Here is a 15592-nt window from a genome sequence, read left to right as displayed (position 1 = left end):
GGAGCTGCTCACGCTCCATCTCCCCAGGCTGCTGGAGGGGGATGAGGTGTGTGGGGGTGTCCCTGTGGACACTCCCCCCAGAGATGGACCCACAGGGTGGCATGGTAACTGCTGCCTCAGGTTTGCCTGGGGAGAGCACCCTTTTGGGCTGGTTGTCATCCAGGGGGAGGCTTTGGCCCTGCTGCCATGGGCATCCCGGCCGGGCTGACCGAGGCCAATGGAGTGGGAGCTCCCAGCCGGAGCTGTGCCTCCCAGGCCTGCCTGGCCAGGCCTTGGGCCCACTCTCTCCCTGGCATCCTCTAACTAGCAGTTCTCAACCCGTGAGTCGCGACCCCTTTACATTATGATTCATAACAGTAGCAACATTACAGTTAGGAAGTAGCAACAAAAATAATTTTATGGTTGGGTCACAACATGAGGAACTGTATTTAAAGGGCCAGAAGGTTGAGAACCACTGCGCAGTTTAGAGTCTAAACCAGCCGTGGGCAAACTACGGCCCGCGGGCCGGATCCGGCCCGTTTGAAATCAATAAAACTAAAAAAAAAAAAGACTGTACCCTTTTATGGAATGATGTTTACTTTGAATTTATATTAGTTCACACAAACACTCCATCCATGCTTTTGTTCCAGCCCTCCGGCCCAGTTTAAGAACCCATTGTGGCCCTCGAGTCAAAAAGTTTGCCCACCCCTGGTCTAAACTCTTGTGAATCCTTTTGAGAGTGGAGGTTGGCTTTACGAAACTCCCCTTCTTCAAATTGTGGGATGTGGCTCCACTTTTGGGGATGAGCGTCTGGGGACCTTGGCACGTTTGACAACTCCATGTCTCCCCTCAAGTATGGACAGCAGCGTGCGCCGCCCGCAGAGCCGCGGGGGTGTGGGCAGTGTGCTGTGCAGCGCGGAGCCCGGGCGGGCTGGGCGGGTGAGCCGTAGGCAGCTGGCTGGCAGGCTCCCGCTCCAGCGAATGAGACGGCTGGTGGCAGCAACCACAGTTCCCAATCCCTCACATGGGGCATGAATGTGAAGAGAGGGAAGAGGGGGCCGTGGAGTTCTCCCAAGGGAGTGACGGTTACCCTCAAAGGTCCAGGATGGTGGGAGTTAGCCAGAAGCGGTCAGGTGGGGGCGGCATTGCAGGCCAAGGGGGAGTGTGTGGCGAGGCCCAGACATGGCAGGCGCTGGGGGGTCTGCGTCCCTGCAGAGGCCAGCCTCCTGGGGCACGGTGACCACAGGCCTGTGGGCGCTGTTGAGGGTGTGGTTTATCCAGCACAGTTGGGGCTGGGAAGGAGCTGGAGCAGGGACCGCGCAGTCCGGCTGACGTCTCATGAGGGCGCTCCCTATGGTGTGTGTGGGACGGGCAGCCTGTGTATTGGGGCGGTAGTGGCTTAGACCAGTGGATGGCAGTGGGGATGGAAGAAGATTGGCGGATACAAGAGATATTTTGAAGATAAAATACCCAGGACTTGGTGATCACTCGGGACGGGTGGCCTGTGTATTGGGCGTCCTTTGCTGAGATTGGAGGACGAGGAGGGACAGGATCACACCCCGGATGTGCCAAGTTTGAGTTGCTAGTGGACTCAGGAGGGGAGACCCTGATAGGGTTGGGAGCCCCGGGGGAGGGTTGTGGGCCCGTCTGCGGGCTGGGTCTAACTCTTAAAGGGATGGCCAGGTGTACAGGATGGCTGTGATCTCACTGAGCCAGAACCTGAGAGGCAAGGGGGGGAGCCCCGGCCAGGGGCGTGCCTTCCTCCTTTTCCCACGACGCAGAGGTGAGGGTCTGTGGCAGGAGGCGGGGCGAACCCCCGAGGGTGCTGGCGTCCATTTTATCTACGAAGGAGCAAGGGCATTCGTTGGACATGGGGAGAAGCCAGGAGGGAGAGGAGAACAGCAGGGGGCAGAGGGTGGATGCCCCCTGAGGCTGGCCACACACCTTGCAAGGTCACACGCTGCAGCCCTGTGGCTGACCCAGCCTCTCCTCTGATGCTCGGACAGGAGACGTGGCTGGCAGGCTGCCCACTGCAGGCTGACCGGGCGGTTTCACCAGCTGCTGCACAGGAGTGAGCAGCGAGGGGTCAGAGAGGGACTGTGACCACCAAGAGGCACAACGAAACTGACAGCTGACGAGGGCGGGAGGGAGGCGGACGAGGCTGTGGGATGCGCTTGCCAGGAGGTCCTGGCTCCAGAGCAGAGCGAGGTCCTGCCAGGCGAGCGGGGAGGGGAGTGCCAGGGAGGCGGCAGCTCTAGGCCGGCCTCAGAGACTGCCACTCATTTCCCCTCCTCATGGTTTTGTTTATCTTTCAAACGTCTTAATAAAACATGAGAAAACATTTATTCTCTATAGATCAATAATTTATTCTGAGTTATGACAATACTAAGTTTGGTCAATTATTCATTGACTATGAAGTATTTATAAATGCTACCTTAATCTAAAGCATTAGCCATTAGGATTCCAATATGAATAGAGCCGCTGACTTGGAGGAGAGGAAGGGCACAGTGGGAGGGTGTCAGCCGCGGGGGAAGGGGGGGAGGGAGGGCTGTGGCTGCTAAGACTGTTTGAAGTAACGAGGTGGCACTGGGAGTCCCACTTGGGGGGCAGGTGGAGGTGCTGCAGTGCCCGGGGCTGGCCTGCTGGACCCTCAGAGAGCCCATTCCTGTGAAGCGAGGCTGAGCCCGGGCTGCCCGCTTGCCTAGGCCAGCCGCGCCTCGCCAGGCTCCTTTGGGTTGAGGCATCTCTCCTGGGCTGCTTCTACCCAAGAGGAGTGCCCCCTCTTGTCCATGCGGAAAGGTCCTGTCCTCTGACCACCCACAGGCTGCTTAGCACATGAGGCTGGGGGCTCTGGCGTTAGAGGAGCAGGGGCTGCAGGGGTGGGCCGCACCTGTGCAGGGACCACATGGGGTTCCGGGAGGAGCAAAAGGAATGTGCCTTGGGGCATGATGCCTTCTGGGCACAGGGCAGAGGGGAGGGCTGGGTTGGCGGTGACCAGCACCATCCCCAGGTGGTGGCACCAGAGATTGTGCGTCTCCTCTAGCACAAGCCATCCGGGGTGTATTCCCAGCCTTGCTCCTAGACTTCTTCAGGAATCCCCCTGGGGCTCAAGAAGCCTGGGCTGGGTCAGCAGTGGTGCCAGGGTGCCCTCATGTCTGGGCACGGAGCTGGGCCATGAGCTGGATGTGCCCCTGCCCAGGGAGGCTTTGCTTTGTGTGCGGGCTCCTTCCTGGGACAGTGCCGGGTGCGGAGCTCCCCCAAGAGGTTCCCCAGAGAAGGGCTGGGTAGGTTCCCACCGGCTCCCAGGCCCTGCCCAGTGGTCTGCGGCTCTGTGCCACAGGCTCTCTGGCTGCGTGGCCTGGCCTCTCTGTGCTTCAGTTTTGTCACCAGACCCGTGCCGTGGCCCCGGAGTCTGCAGAGGCCTGGGTGCCGACGCCGCAGGGCAGCCGTGCGAATGTTGATCATGGGGCAGCCTGGGATGCTGGCTGAGCCCAGGAGCCTCTCGTCGGGCCCCGCCCTGAGCTCTGAGCAGCTTCTTTCTTCCCAATTCCCGGGCCACCGAGCTCAGGTGAGGGCTCGAAGCTGCTCATTAGTCCTCTCTGCTCCTGACTGTCCCCGCTGATGAGGCATTCTCAGGGAGTCTTTATCAACCCATCTGCCTGCATGGTTACAATCAGGAGAGATCAGCGTGATGGCCATGTTCTATTGCAGACAAAGAATCATGACAAAGGCTGCTATCTTCTGGTGAGGTGCAGACACCGCCGGGGGAGAGGTGAGTAGCCGTGGTGGCTTCTACCCTCCACTTCGCGCCAGGCTCTGGGGAGGCTCGTCACACACAGACCTTTCACAGGGTGCGCGCAGCAGCCGTGAGGTGGCGCCTCGTCTACCAGACAGGAAACCACAGAGGCCAGCCCAGGGGTGGGCAAACTTTTTGACTCGAGGGCCACAATGGGTTCTTAAACTGGACCGGAGGGCCGGAACAAAAGCATGGATGGAGTGTTTGTGTGAACTAATATAAATTCAAAGTAAACATCATTACATAAAAGGGTACAGTCTTTTTTTTTTTTAGTTTTATTCATTTCAAACGGGCCGGATCCGGCCTGCGGGCCGTAGTTTGCCCACGGCTGGGCCAGCCCCTCGCCAAGCCCTGTGGAGTGTCCGCAGCAGGGCCGGGTTCAGACCCAGGCCACGGGACCCCACTGGGATTCAGACACAGAGGCCAGGCCCTCTCCAAGGCCCGCGGAGTGTCTGTGGCAGGGCCGGCCTCTCCCTCAGGGCCTGGGGAGGCTTCCAGCCCTGATTCCCGCCCCGTTCGCTGGGGCGCGTGGAGCTGCAGGCGGCCACGGGAGGCCGGGCCAGTGGAGCCACCTCCGTGGGGAGGGCTGTTGGCTTTGGGGGTGAGGTCACCCTCTGTTGTAACTACTGCTGTAACTTGGGATCCTGGGCATGACTTGGGTGGGGACGTGGAAACTGACATGCTTGTGCCCAGCACAGGTTGGCACTTGTGGTCCTCGTGAAGTCACTGCTCTCGTAGCTCTGCTGGTGCAAAGATACCAGAAGCCGGATGGTTTCATGCCCCCTGTCCAGTCATTGCAATTAAATAGATCCCGGTGGCTCAGAAAGGAGACGTGCCCATGGCCACAGGCTGCTGACCAGAGAGCCGCCAGAACCAGGAGACTCCGGAGCTGCGTCTGCTGCCCGAGCCCACGCCGCCCGAGCTGGCATCTGTGGCTGCCGCGGGGCCGGGCAGGGCGACCAGCAGACACTTGTCTGCCCCCCGAGCATGTTCCTGCTACCGGGCCGGTGCCGTTTCCCCGCACCCATCGCACTGCTCCCCTGTCTCTGTGGGTCTGAATCTCTCTTCCCTTGAGGTCCTGATGCCAACCCCACAGGAGTTCACCATCCTCAGGCCCCAGGGAGCTTCCTCTCTCCTTCCTCACAGGCTGAGCTGCGGGCTCCTCTCCTTGGTAGATCGAAGGGGGCCCTGCTTATCCTGCTCTTTGTCTTCCCCCACCAGTGCTTGGTGCCCAGGCTTGCAAATCGGGGGGAGGGTAGGAGGGAGGGGCAGTCCTGGAGGAGTGAGCAGAGCCCAGGTGGGGGCAGGGACTTTAGAACCAGGGCATTGAGTGGGGGCAGGGCTTGCCATCTGATGTCAGACACTGACCCAGGAGGGAGCCGGGCAGGGGGGCGGCACACAGCTGGCACCCAATGAGGCCACAGGGAGGTGTGCTCTTTGGTGCTCTGGGCTGGGACGGGGGCTGGCGCGCTGGCTCACTTGATGCCCCAATGGCGCGCGGTTTATTTTGCAAGTTTTCTGGTTTAAAGTTATAGATGCAATGCCCTGCCATTAAAGAGAGCACGGGCAGGAGGAGAAGAGAAAGCCATCATCGCAGCACCCGCCTCTCAGGGATTCTCTGGCCTTTCCTGTGGCTCTTCACCTGCCTGTAATCCTGGTGAGCGGACACGGCTGCGCCCTGCTTTTGCACTTCGTCATGTCTCAGGAGCGGTTAGATCGCGTGCCATCTCAGTTGTGTGGCCTCGTGACTTCATATCTGGAAAGTGGATGCAGTGACGCCTCCTGTACTCGGGCGCCGTGAGAGCAGTGTGAACCCTGCATACACTGCGCGCCAGGATGCTTGGCCCAGAGAACATTCTCACAGAACGGTCCCTCCTCTTCCAGAGCATCCCATGCGTCCATTACCGGAGGCTTATTTTCCTCTGCTAAAGGAATTCTCTGTTCACGGCATGGAATTTTAGCACCATACAGAAAAGCAGGAAAACCACGTCTAGGCCTCTTCTAACATGCACCCACGTTTACCATTTTGGTCCTTCATGCCTGCTGTGTTATTGACTGGGTGTTGTAAAATACATACAATTGCGTATCATTTCCCCATAACTTTTATGACGCGCACTTCCCTACCAGTATGTTAATGTATCTGTGAATAGTTTTAAAGACTGCATATGTTTTCAGCAAATGGAGCCATTTCATTCACTCACCGATTTGTCTCTTAGATTGTTGGCAATAGTTCACGAGTACGGAGAAGTGGCCTTCGAACGTGTTGGGTCTGAAGCCATTTCTGCGGTTCACATAGGGGCCTGGAGTGCCATCACTGGGCCGAGGGCGTGACCCGTCCCAGCTCGTTGTATTTTTCAGCCTTTACTCGCTGCCGCCTGCCGAGACCGGTGTGTGCAGGAGGGTGGTGAGCAGAACGGCTTGGCCCTTGTCCCCCGGAGCTTGAGGTCAAGCAGGAGAGAAGAGTAGGGGAATTGTGGGGTGAGGGGAGTGCTGGACAAGGGGTCCGTAGCCAGCCTGGGGGTGGAGTCTGAGTCTTGACACGCGAGAGGCAATAGAAAGCAGGGCAGGTGCAGGGCCAAGACTTGGGCAGTTGGTAGGGGCATAGGAGCAGGGCCTGTGACAGGCCGCACAGCGTCGGGGCGCCTGCAAGGCGCCCTGAGGGCTTTGACTCTGTGCCCAAGGCTCTGTGGGAGCCACCGAAGGCTTTATACAGGAGCAGCCGTGGTTGGGTTTCTGTTCGGGAGAGAAAGCTGGGTGAGAGGGGCAGGCACTGGGGTGGCTGCACGACTCCCCGAGAGACTTTAGGGGGTCTCTTGTTCAGCCGCCCGCCCCGCCTCACGCTTGGAGGCCGAGGGGTCCACCGGGAGAGCTGTGGCATTTGAATGATTGTCCTGAGTGGGGAGCAGGATGGCTCCCACGCCTGCTCCAGGGTGCTCCCTGCTCTCAGGCTCCTTCTCCCCGGGCTCTCAGCCGAAAGAACCGCTTTGTCCAGTTGTTCAAAGCCGGCCATCGGCCGCTGACGGCCTGCTGACACTCACAGGCTGTTTCTTTCCCACACTCCTGCGTCACAGAAAGCGTTATTGGTAAATGTCGCTCAGAAATGTTCAGAACGAGGGCCCGTATGCAAGGTGTATCTCTCTGCTGCTGGCCTGATGCCCGGGGTGTGGTGTGTGGCTGACAGGGGTCCCTCGTGCTTACGGGTGACTCCGGAAGGCCGTGCCGCCTCCAGCCTGGCCAGCGGCCGGCCCGCACCTGGGAGCCTCTCCCTTCGCTCCTGGCGCGTGGCTGAGCCACCCGGGGCCCCTGGAGCCAGCGCTGAGCAGGGTCTGACCCAGGCTTTAGGATATGAACCAAGTGGATTTGGCCAGAAGACTTAGGGTTCTGTCTCTTTTTTTACCGACAACCTGGATCCTCTGGGGCAGTGTCTGGCTGACTTTCTGATGTGATTCATTCCCTTTAGTCCCAATCAGCCAGTCCGGCCACCTACTGAAGAGCATACAGTATTGTTCTGGTCTGGGCTTGGCCTGAGGGAGACACAGATAAAAACAAAAACGACTTCTCGGCTGTCGGGCTCTAGCCAGGCAGGAGACAGGACGGCCATGGAGCAGCACCAAGGGCCTCTGGAGCAGACTGGGCTGCATCCCTATTCTGCCACCTCTGCTCGAGCGGCCCGCGGCAAATAATTTTCCCTTTCCTGACCTTTGTTTTCCTATCTGTTGAATGGGCACAAGAGCGTCTAGAGGGCATCAGTGAGACTGTGTGTGAGAGCTGCTTGCCTGGCCCGGCACGGTCTCTTGGTCCCTGCAAGGAGCCAGCACTTCTTGGGGCCCCAGGCATGAGCTGCCAGGTGCGGGCCGGGTGGGTGCGGCCGGTGCAGCATCACCCTGTGCTGACCCCTGCCTCTCTCACCTCTCTTTCCAGCCTGTGACCTCATGACCCAGGGGATTTTGGCTTTGGTCACATCCACTGGCTGTGCGTCCGCCAACGCCCTGCAGTCTCTCACCGACGCGATGCACATCCCACACCTCTTTGTCCAGCGCAACCCAGGAGGGTCACCACGCACTGCCTGCCACCTGAACCCCAGCCCCGAAGGGGAGGCCTACACGCTGGCCTCGAGGCCGCCCGTGCGCCTCAACGACGTCATGCTCAGGCTGGTGACCGAGCTGCGCTGGCAGAAGTTCGTCATGTTCTACGACAGTGAGTACGGTGAGTCCAAGGGGCAGGGGCCGCTCTGGGCTCCGATGGGCGCACAGCTGGGAGCGGGAGGCCTGCGCGCTGGCCTTGGCATGGCAGGCAGCTGCCTGCCTCCGAGCAGGTGTGGGAGGTGTGGAAGGTGGGGGTGGTCTGAGCCCAGTGGGCCTCGGCGGCAGGGCCCAGCCTTGAGCTTCATGAGTGGGGGAAGAGCTGTGCAAACAGATCCATAGACAGGCACTAAAGTTGCCTAGCAACACCACCTTACCATGACAGCTGAAATTCGAATCATCTTCAATAAAATATTAATAACCTGCTGGCAGGGACCCGAAGGGCTGCACGCAGGCGGCGGCGGAGGCCGCCCGCATGGGCCTCCCGGAAGCCTCCTCTCCAAAGATTACCCCTCCCCAGCCCCTCCCAGCTCCTTGCTGCCTCCTCTCTCATCGCCCTTAGTTTCAGGGTCTTGGGCAAATGTCAGGGGAAGGACACCTGAGTGGCCCACGGGGCATGGCCGGACACGGCCTCTTTGAATGTCTGCCATGAGGAAAGAATCATCATTTGCTTCTTAGAAAACCAGAAAGATGGGTTTTGGAGAAGTAGCTCGGGTTTTCTCATGGCTGCTCTGTAAAAACAAAACCCTCGTTCCACGATACGATGGTTTCCATGTTACATGTTGTTTTTTTTAAATCCCGTTATTTCGAGATGATTGAGATTCACATACAATTCTGAGAAATAATACGGAGAGACCCAGTGGCCTCAGCAGGTCCCCAGCGGCAGCTGCGTGCAGAGCTGTGTGCAGCTTGTAAGCGGGAAGGGACACCCGTGCCCTTGCTCACACCCTCCAGTGCGCACGCGGGCGGCGTGCGCTCACCGCTGTGCGATTTACCTCGTGTGGATTCGTGTGCCCCGTCGTCAGGATCAGAGCCGTTTCCTCGTGAGGATCCTCACGCTACAGGCACGGCCACCTACGTTCTATGTCTAAGGGTCTGAGGACGGTGAGGCCGGCAGCCTCATAGCTCGGGCCAGCGGGGCCCTCGAGAGTCCTGCTGTCCCTGGCGAGCTCAGTCCTTTGCCAGGAATGGAACCGCGAAGAGAATTCAGTGTGTGTTTGCATTTGCCTGGCACTCTCTGCTCTGAGACTGGGTGTCATCCTCAGCCCTTGAGCAAATATGCTGCCCGAGACTGCGGGAGGAGTGGGGCGCGCAGGTACCGTGCTGATGTAAAGGTGAGGCGGGGAGGGGACAGGGCAGCCTGAGAGTCCATGCACTTGAGCTGGACTCTGTCCAGGACTGGCCTCTCCCGCACCCTCTCAATCTCTGGCCCTGGGAGCAGTGGGAGACCAGGCCACCTCTGAGGAGTCACAGGGCGCCTCTAGGGGGCCAGCCTTCCTCTGAGAACCCTTGTGTTGGTGACTCCACCTCGTGCCTTCTGGTCTGCTCTGAGGCTGGGTGAGGGCAGGTGTGCACGTGCCCTGGGCTGGAGGGTGCTGTGTCCTCTGTTCCCGCCCCACTTCTCCCGGCACCTTTGCTCTCCTTCTGCTCTGACCTATAGACACTCTTCACGCCCTGGTTCTCGCAGACTGAATGACACCCCATGGCACCTGCTCACACTCTCTTTTCTTCTTCTTATTCCCCTTCCCCCCACTCAGCGCTGGCGGTTCTCAGGGATTCCACAGGGGGGAGGGGACCAAGCGCTCCTCGGGCGAGCACCGCGCCAGTGGGTGAGTCTTGAATGCTGTGCTGGGAAGAACTCTGAGGCTGTGTGTGGGAGTGACAGAAAGCGCTGTGGTTGCTCTGTGATGCCCCCGGTGCTCCGGGGGCTGGGCTGGGGAAGAGGGACTGGCAGCCATCTGCCCTGTTTGCTGGTTCTGATCTGCAAGGTGGCTGGCCTGGGAAGCCCTGCAGAGCTGCCATATACGTGGGGATGTCGCTGTCCAGCGTGCTGACCCGTTGGCTTCAGACTTTCCGGAGGCCAGAGCCCTTTCCCTGGCTTCGGTGCTGGGCCTCCTGCCTTTGCCTGCCCTGGTCCTTGGCCCCCTGATTAGATGACCTTAGAGGTCAAGATTTTGCCTCAAGATGTTCTCCATAAATTTAACCCTGACTTCTGCTTGTCTTGGCTATGCCTCGCACACACGGCCCAGCCTCTGACCCGCTTTCCAACACCCTTGTGTTGGGGAGCCCGGGAGGGAAACCCCGTGCTCTGGGATGCAGCACATCCAGCCAGGAGTGGAGGGTGAGGGGCTCCCTTGGCAGGGCTGGCATTGGTCTGTCTGAGGGCCTTGGAGGTTTTATGTGGCTGTTATGCCCAAGACAAACGGGGCCTCCAGGGCTCCTCGGGGCTTCCAGCACCCCCCACTGCAGCACTAGCTGCAGATCAGCCCAATTCAAGTCAAATGGCCTGTAAAGGCTGTTTTATTCCTTCCAAAGCCAAACAGAAGTGCTGATGTGCAAGTGTCTTTCCGTGTATTGTCTTACCTAAGCCTATAATGATGGCACTCTGAGGTTCTTGCTGCATTTACAGATGAGGAATGCAAGTCCGAGAGAGGCGTTCTGACTGTTATGCCCTTGCGCTTAGTCAGGCCGTTCCTGTCATCTGGGGTGGCTAAGTCCACCTGCCCAGCCAGGTAGAGGTGATGCTAAGAAGGAGGCGGTGGTTCGGAATGGACTGGCATGCCTAGGACGGGGAGGTGTAAGCCCCACCTGCTGGGCGAGGCCTGATTCTTCCTTACTTGCCCCTCAGTCTTCCTGTAAACCCGGAATGTCCTGCCCTGTGTGGAGCCTGAGGACTGCGCATTTGAGTCAGGAATCAAGGGCCAGGGAAGCAAAAGCCTTGGGCCCCGAGAGAGAACTTGGCAGAGAGCGAGAGAGGAGTTTTTATGTATATGGTTTACAAAATCAAGATGTGCCATTTGGTAAAATTCCATAGAAAACACTTGTATGCTTGTTGTGACAGTGAAAGGAAAAATAAAAGAGAAGCTGACATTTGGGAGAGAAAATCTGTAACATTAAAATACCAAAAGTTTGGATCGAACAGAAGAGAGCGCTTCGGCGTGCCACTCCACACTCGGGAACGCTCATTCGTGGGGGGCCGTGCTCGGGACTGTGGCCTCTCTCTGTTCCCAGTGAGTGCGTGTGGGTGAGCGGGGGAGTGGTGATGGGACTTTAGAAAGCATTGACTCATTCATTCAACAAATATTCACCAAGTTCCCACCACGTGCAGTTTTTTCTACAAACTCCTAGGTGAAGATACAGGTGGTGGAGTAGCTTGGCTGAAGCTGAAGCCAGGCTCCAGCCGTCCCTCCGCAGCGTCTCCCGCCCCTGGGCAGCTGGCAGGCCGGGCCGTCGGCTGCTGGAATCCACAGAAGCAAACACTCAGGCTCTGTATGAATGGGCGCTGCCTATTGCACTAGTTTTTAAATTATTTTAAAAACTTGAAAGTTGCCCACGATAACAATGTACATGTTAAGCTAAAAGAATGGAAATAAAGTAAACTTCCATGAACCTGAGTGTGCTCGCCAGCCCTGCTTTTCTTTCTTTCTTTAAAATATATTTTATTGGTTTTTTACAGAGAGGAAGGGAGAGGGATAGAGAGTTAGAAACATCGATCAGCTGCCTCCTGCACACCTCCTACTGGGGATGTGCCCGCAACCCAGGTACATGCCCTTGACCGGAATCGAACCTGGGACCTCTCAGTCCGCGGGCCGACGCTCTATCCACTGAGCCAAACCAGTCAGGGCATCTTTATAGGCGATCATTTACCGAAATGCCAAAGTACACATTGCTGAGGGCGATCTGGTGTGAGCGGGGATGGGAAGGGTTTCGACTGGCTGTCAGGAGGAAGTGTAGTGAGGGGCAGGGCAGGGCCAGACTGCTCCTGGCCAGAAACCCCCATAAAAGACCCCTGGCTTCCCTATCCTCTCCAGTCCATGGAGTAACTCCTCTGTATGCTTTTGTGGTTGCTTTTCCCCACTCATTATTAGGATTTTGAGACCCACTCGTGTGATGAGGTGGGTATATCCAATCCTTTTTACTGCTGCATACTTTCATGCGACATTATGTATTTTATTGTTATGGGCATTTGGGCTGTTTCCAGATATTTGCTATTGCAGGTAATGGTAATGAGGACATTCACGTACCTGTCTCCGGGGTCTGGTGAGGGCTCTGTGAGGCTCTCCTGAGGCAGACTTGCTGGGCCTTGGTCCCTGCCTGTTGCACCTGGTTAAGTCATTCCAGGCTGTGCTCCACTCCTCTGTTGGCATTGCCGCCTGCAGCGGGTCAGAGTGCTCGGAGCTCCCAACCTCACCCGCAACTGGCAGCACTTTAATTTTGAGATTTTCATGTGAAGATGGTATATTATTATGATTTTAAAATACATTTTTCTGATAACAGATGGATTGAGCATCTTTTCATGTCTTTATGGGCTATTTTTTGTTTTCTCTTCTATGAAATGCCTGTTTATTGTTTTTAATATTTTACCGATTTTTAAAATTGAGCCTTTTCTTTTGTAAGTTAGGTGTGGCAAATATCTTCTTTCAGTTACCTGTCTATTTTATTTTATTTTATTTTATTTATTTTATTTTATTTTATTTTAATATATTTTATTGATTTTTTACAGAGAGGAAGGGAGAGAGATAGAGAGTCAGAAACATCGATGAGAGAGAATCATCGATCAGCTGCCTCCTGCACATCCCCCACTGGGGATATGCCCGCAACCCAGGTACATGCCCTTGACCGGAATCGAACCCGGGACCTCTCAGTCCGCAGGCCGACGCTCTATCCACTGAGCCAAACCGGTTTCGGCCTGTCTCTTTTATTTTTAAGAATGACTTTTTATTTATATTGAGAGAGAGGTGAGAGCGAAACATTGATTGGCTGCCGCTCCCACTCATCTTTCATGTGCGTAACTCCTTCCTGTCTTATTTAAGAAGTTCTTCTCCCCCCAAATGCCATAAAGGTATTTCCTGCTAAGCTCTGTGCACTGAGGGTAGATGTCGCCCCCTGTCAGTGTGTTCCATGGGGGCGCCCCTAGCTGTGATGCTGGGCCGCCGCTCCCTGCAGCTGTGGCAGCGTTCCTCCCCAGCACTGCTCTGTGAGACGGGAGCCTTGGGGCCAATCTTTTCTAGGTGGTGACTGCACAGCTTGTGGCATGTCCTTGGGGAGAACTTCCTGGAGGTGGTGACAGGTTAGCAGGAACACTAGTAGGAGGTGCTCGGGAGAAGGGCTCTGGGGGGGAGGGGTCCCAGAAGAGCAGCCGTGGCAAAGGGAAGAGCTTGCTGGAAGGCTGGGTCGGGGTAATGAGAAGAGGCACAGATCACGTGGTGGCACTGTGGGCAGTGGCCGGGGTGAGGCCGGAGCTATAGGCTGGGCGGGCCTCGGGGCCTCACCGATGGGTTCGGGACCCCCGGGTATTTGGGGAGCCGCCCCTGGCTGCCTCCGATGGTGCCTTTAGACCCCATCCATCAGGCCCCGTCCAGACACCTGAGGGCAGACCCAGGCCTGGAGGTCTCCTCTCCAGAGGCCTGGTCCTTCCATGGCGTCCAGGCTGGCCGGCTGCACGTGAGGGCGAAGAAACAAACGCACGTGCAGGATCGGATCTGACTCAGGACAAACCCCAGGCCCAGGGCCCCAGCGGAGGCAGGGCCTGAACGTGCCAGATGACCCTGGTGACTAGGAGACTCCGGCCCGAGTGGGTCCCGTCCAGGCCCCTGTCCGTGGGGCCCTGTGCGGTCTTCAGGGCACCGGCTCACCCTCCGCAGGACGCCTTCCCGGCCGCAGCAGGGTCCCTGCTTCCAGGCGGGGAAACGGGCTCAGAGCCGTGATGGGATCTGCTCCAGGTCATGCGGCTGGAGGGTCGAGGGCCGCCAGGTCTGATTCCCAAAGTGGGTGCCACAGCTCTGCTCCCGCCAGGCCCTCGTGCACCGCCTTGGAGCAGATACTGTGGACCCCCTGCATCACGGGTTTGCTGCAGCAGGGCTGGCAGCAGCACAAGTTCCGTATGTCCATCTTTAGCCAACTGGCTAAGTATGTTATGTTACACACATTTAATGGGAAACTGTAGGGTTTGTTTTCTTTAGTCAGATACCACAGTGGAATTTATTGTTTTAAGAGAGGCTACAGAAAGGAGACTGCCACGTTTCACTGACCGGAGGGGAGGCCGGGGGCGGAGGGGAGAGGGCGGCCGCCCCAAAGCTTGCAGCGCGGTGCAGCACACAAAATGGTGATTTTTATACAGGTTTTTTTTTTTTTTTTTTTTTTTTGGTTTTGCCATAAACACCTACCTCACCGGTCAAGAACACTGAGAAAACCGAAACAGATGAGGCCACGTGGTTGGAAAAGCCCCAGTTGCCCACTCCGCCTGGGCGGCACTCACAAACCGCACCGTGGTCACGCGGGCTCCGGGCCTGGGGGAGCAGGCGGTTCCCCTACTCACCAGCGGCGGGCGTGGGGTCTTGGATCTGAATGTGTGGAGCCCAGGCCTTGGTGGGCAGGCCCCTCAGGGCTCTGGGGCTCTGGCCCCAGGCCCAGCACTGCCCTTCGGAAGCTGGAGGTGGTGCCCCTGCCGCCCTCCCCGGAGCCAGGCCGGGCAGTGCCCCTCTAGTGCTGGGGGCAAGGGAGGACCCCACTGTGGAGAAGGCGGGACACCCACAGGCCTCATTGCACTTACACCGTGGCGGAGGGGCCGGTGGGGGTGCTGGAGGAGGGTCTTGGGGCTGCTGTTGGCAGTACCCACCGGGGCTCAGGGCCGGGCCCAGGGCAGGCTGTGCAAAGCCAGCGAACTGAATACGTTAACAGGGAGGAGGCCTGCCTGCCCCTGAGGCCGGGGCCGGGGAGGGAGAGGCTGCTGTCTTCTGGGCCAAGGGGCCAGGCTGCTGCCCCAAAGGGCACGTCTTCGTGCCAGAGTTTGCAGCTGTGGCTTCCCCCATCTGGGACTGTGCAGGCCCCATTGGGTGCGGGGACCCCTTTGCCTCCCCTCCCTCGGAGGTGCCCCCCTGGCTGGAGTGGGGACATGGAAGCCACAGCAGCTGGGGGGAAGTCTGGTGTGGAGGGCAGAGGGGTGGAAGGCAGGCTGCACGTAGAGGGTCCTGCAAGCTTGGCCAGTGGCCCCCGGGCCTTGGGCCAGTGCAGTGACTCGCCAGCAACGACCCCTGGCAGCTCGTTCTTGCTCTCCCTCTTCTCCTCCTCTTCCTTCTCCTCGACCTTGTCTGGGTCTAGGGGCTTCGGCGAGGTGGCCAGGTTGGGGAACTCGCCCATGACGGCTATGGGGGTCTGGCGCTTGGCCCGCCTCGAGGTGCTGGGTGAGGTAGTGCGTGCACTCACCCTAGAGCTTGGGTGAGGTCAAAGGAGCCGAAGTTGGCGGCTGCGCAGGGTCAGGCTCCTGACCCGCATGCTGCTGGGCAGCAGCCAGTTCCGCCCGGAACCCCACCCCCAGCCCGGGCTTCCCTGGGGTGTGCACAGTGAGAGCTGCGGGCCCTCGAGCCCCACCCCCTCTGCCAGCCCCAACTGTAGTTCTTTCTGTGCAAAGAGGCAGTGGTCCGGCACATGGCACTGCTGGCTGGCAATTGCCCCGCAAGGACGGTGTGTGGTGCTGCTCTGTGCAGAGCACGCGGACACGTGTGTGCAGCTGAGC

The 15592-nt window shown here is 58.2% G+C and overlaps 1 protein-coding gene across 1 annotated transcript in view; it reads left to right on the top strand.

The window, feature by feature from the left end:
• The window catches only part of GRID1 (glutamate ionotropic receptor delta type subunit 1), a 589948-nt gene that overhangs the window by 150248 nt on the left and 424108 nt on the right, over window positions 1–15592 (top strand). The window contains exon 3 of the mRNA XM_081105443.1: window positions 7697–7981. Coding sequence (XP_080961569.1) covers window positions 7697–7981 — 285 coding nt within the window. The remainder of the gene's footprint in view (window positions 1–7696; window positions 7982–15592) is intronic.

Source organism: Myotis nattereri (genome assembly GCF_964212035.1).
Source record: "Myotis nattereri genome assembly, chromosome: 13".
Taxonomy (NCBI): Eukaryota; Metazoa; Chordata; class Mammalia; order Chiroptera; family Vespertilionidae; genus Myotis; species Myotis nattereri.
This window is presented reverse-complemented; position numbering and strand designations above follow the sequence as displayed.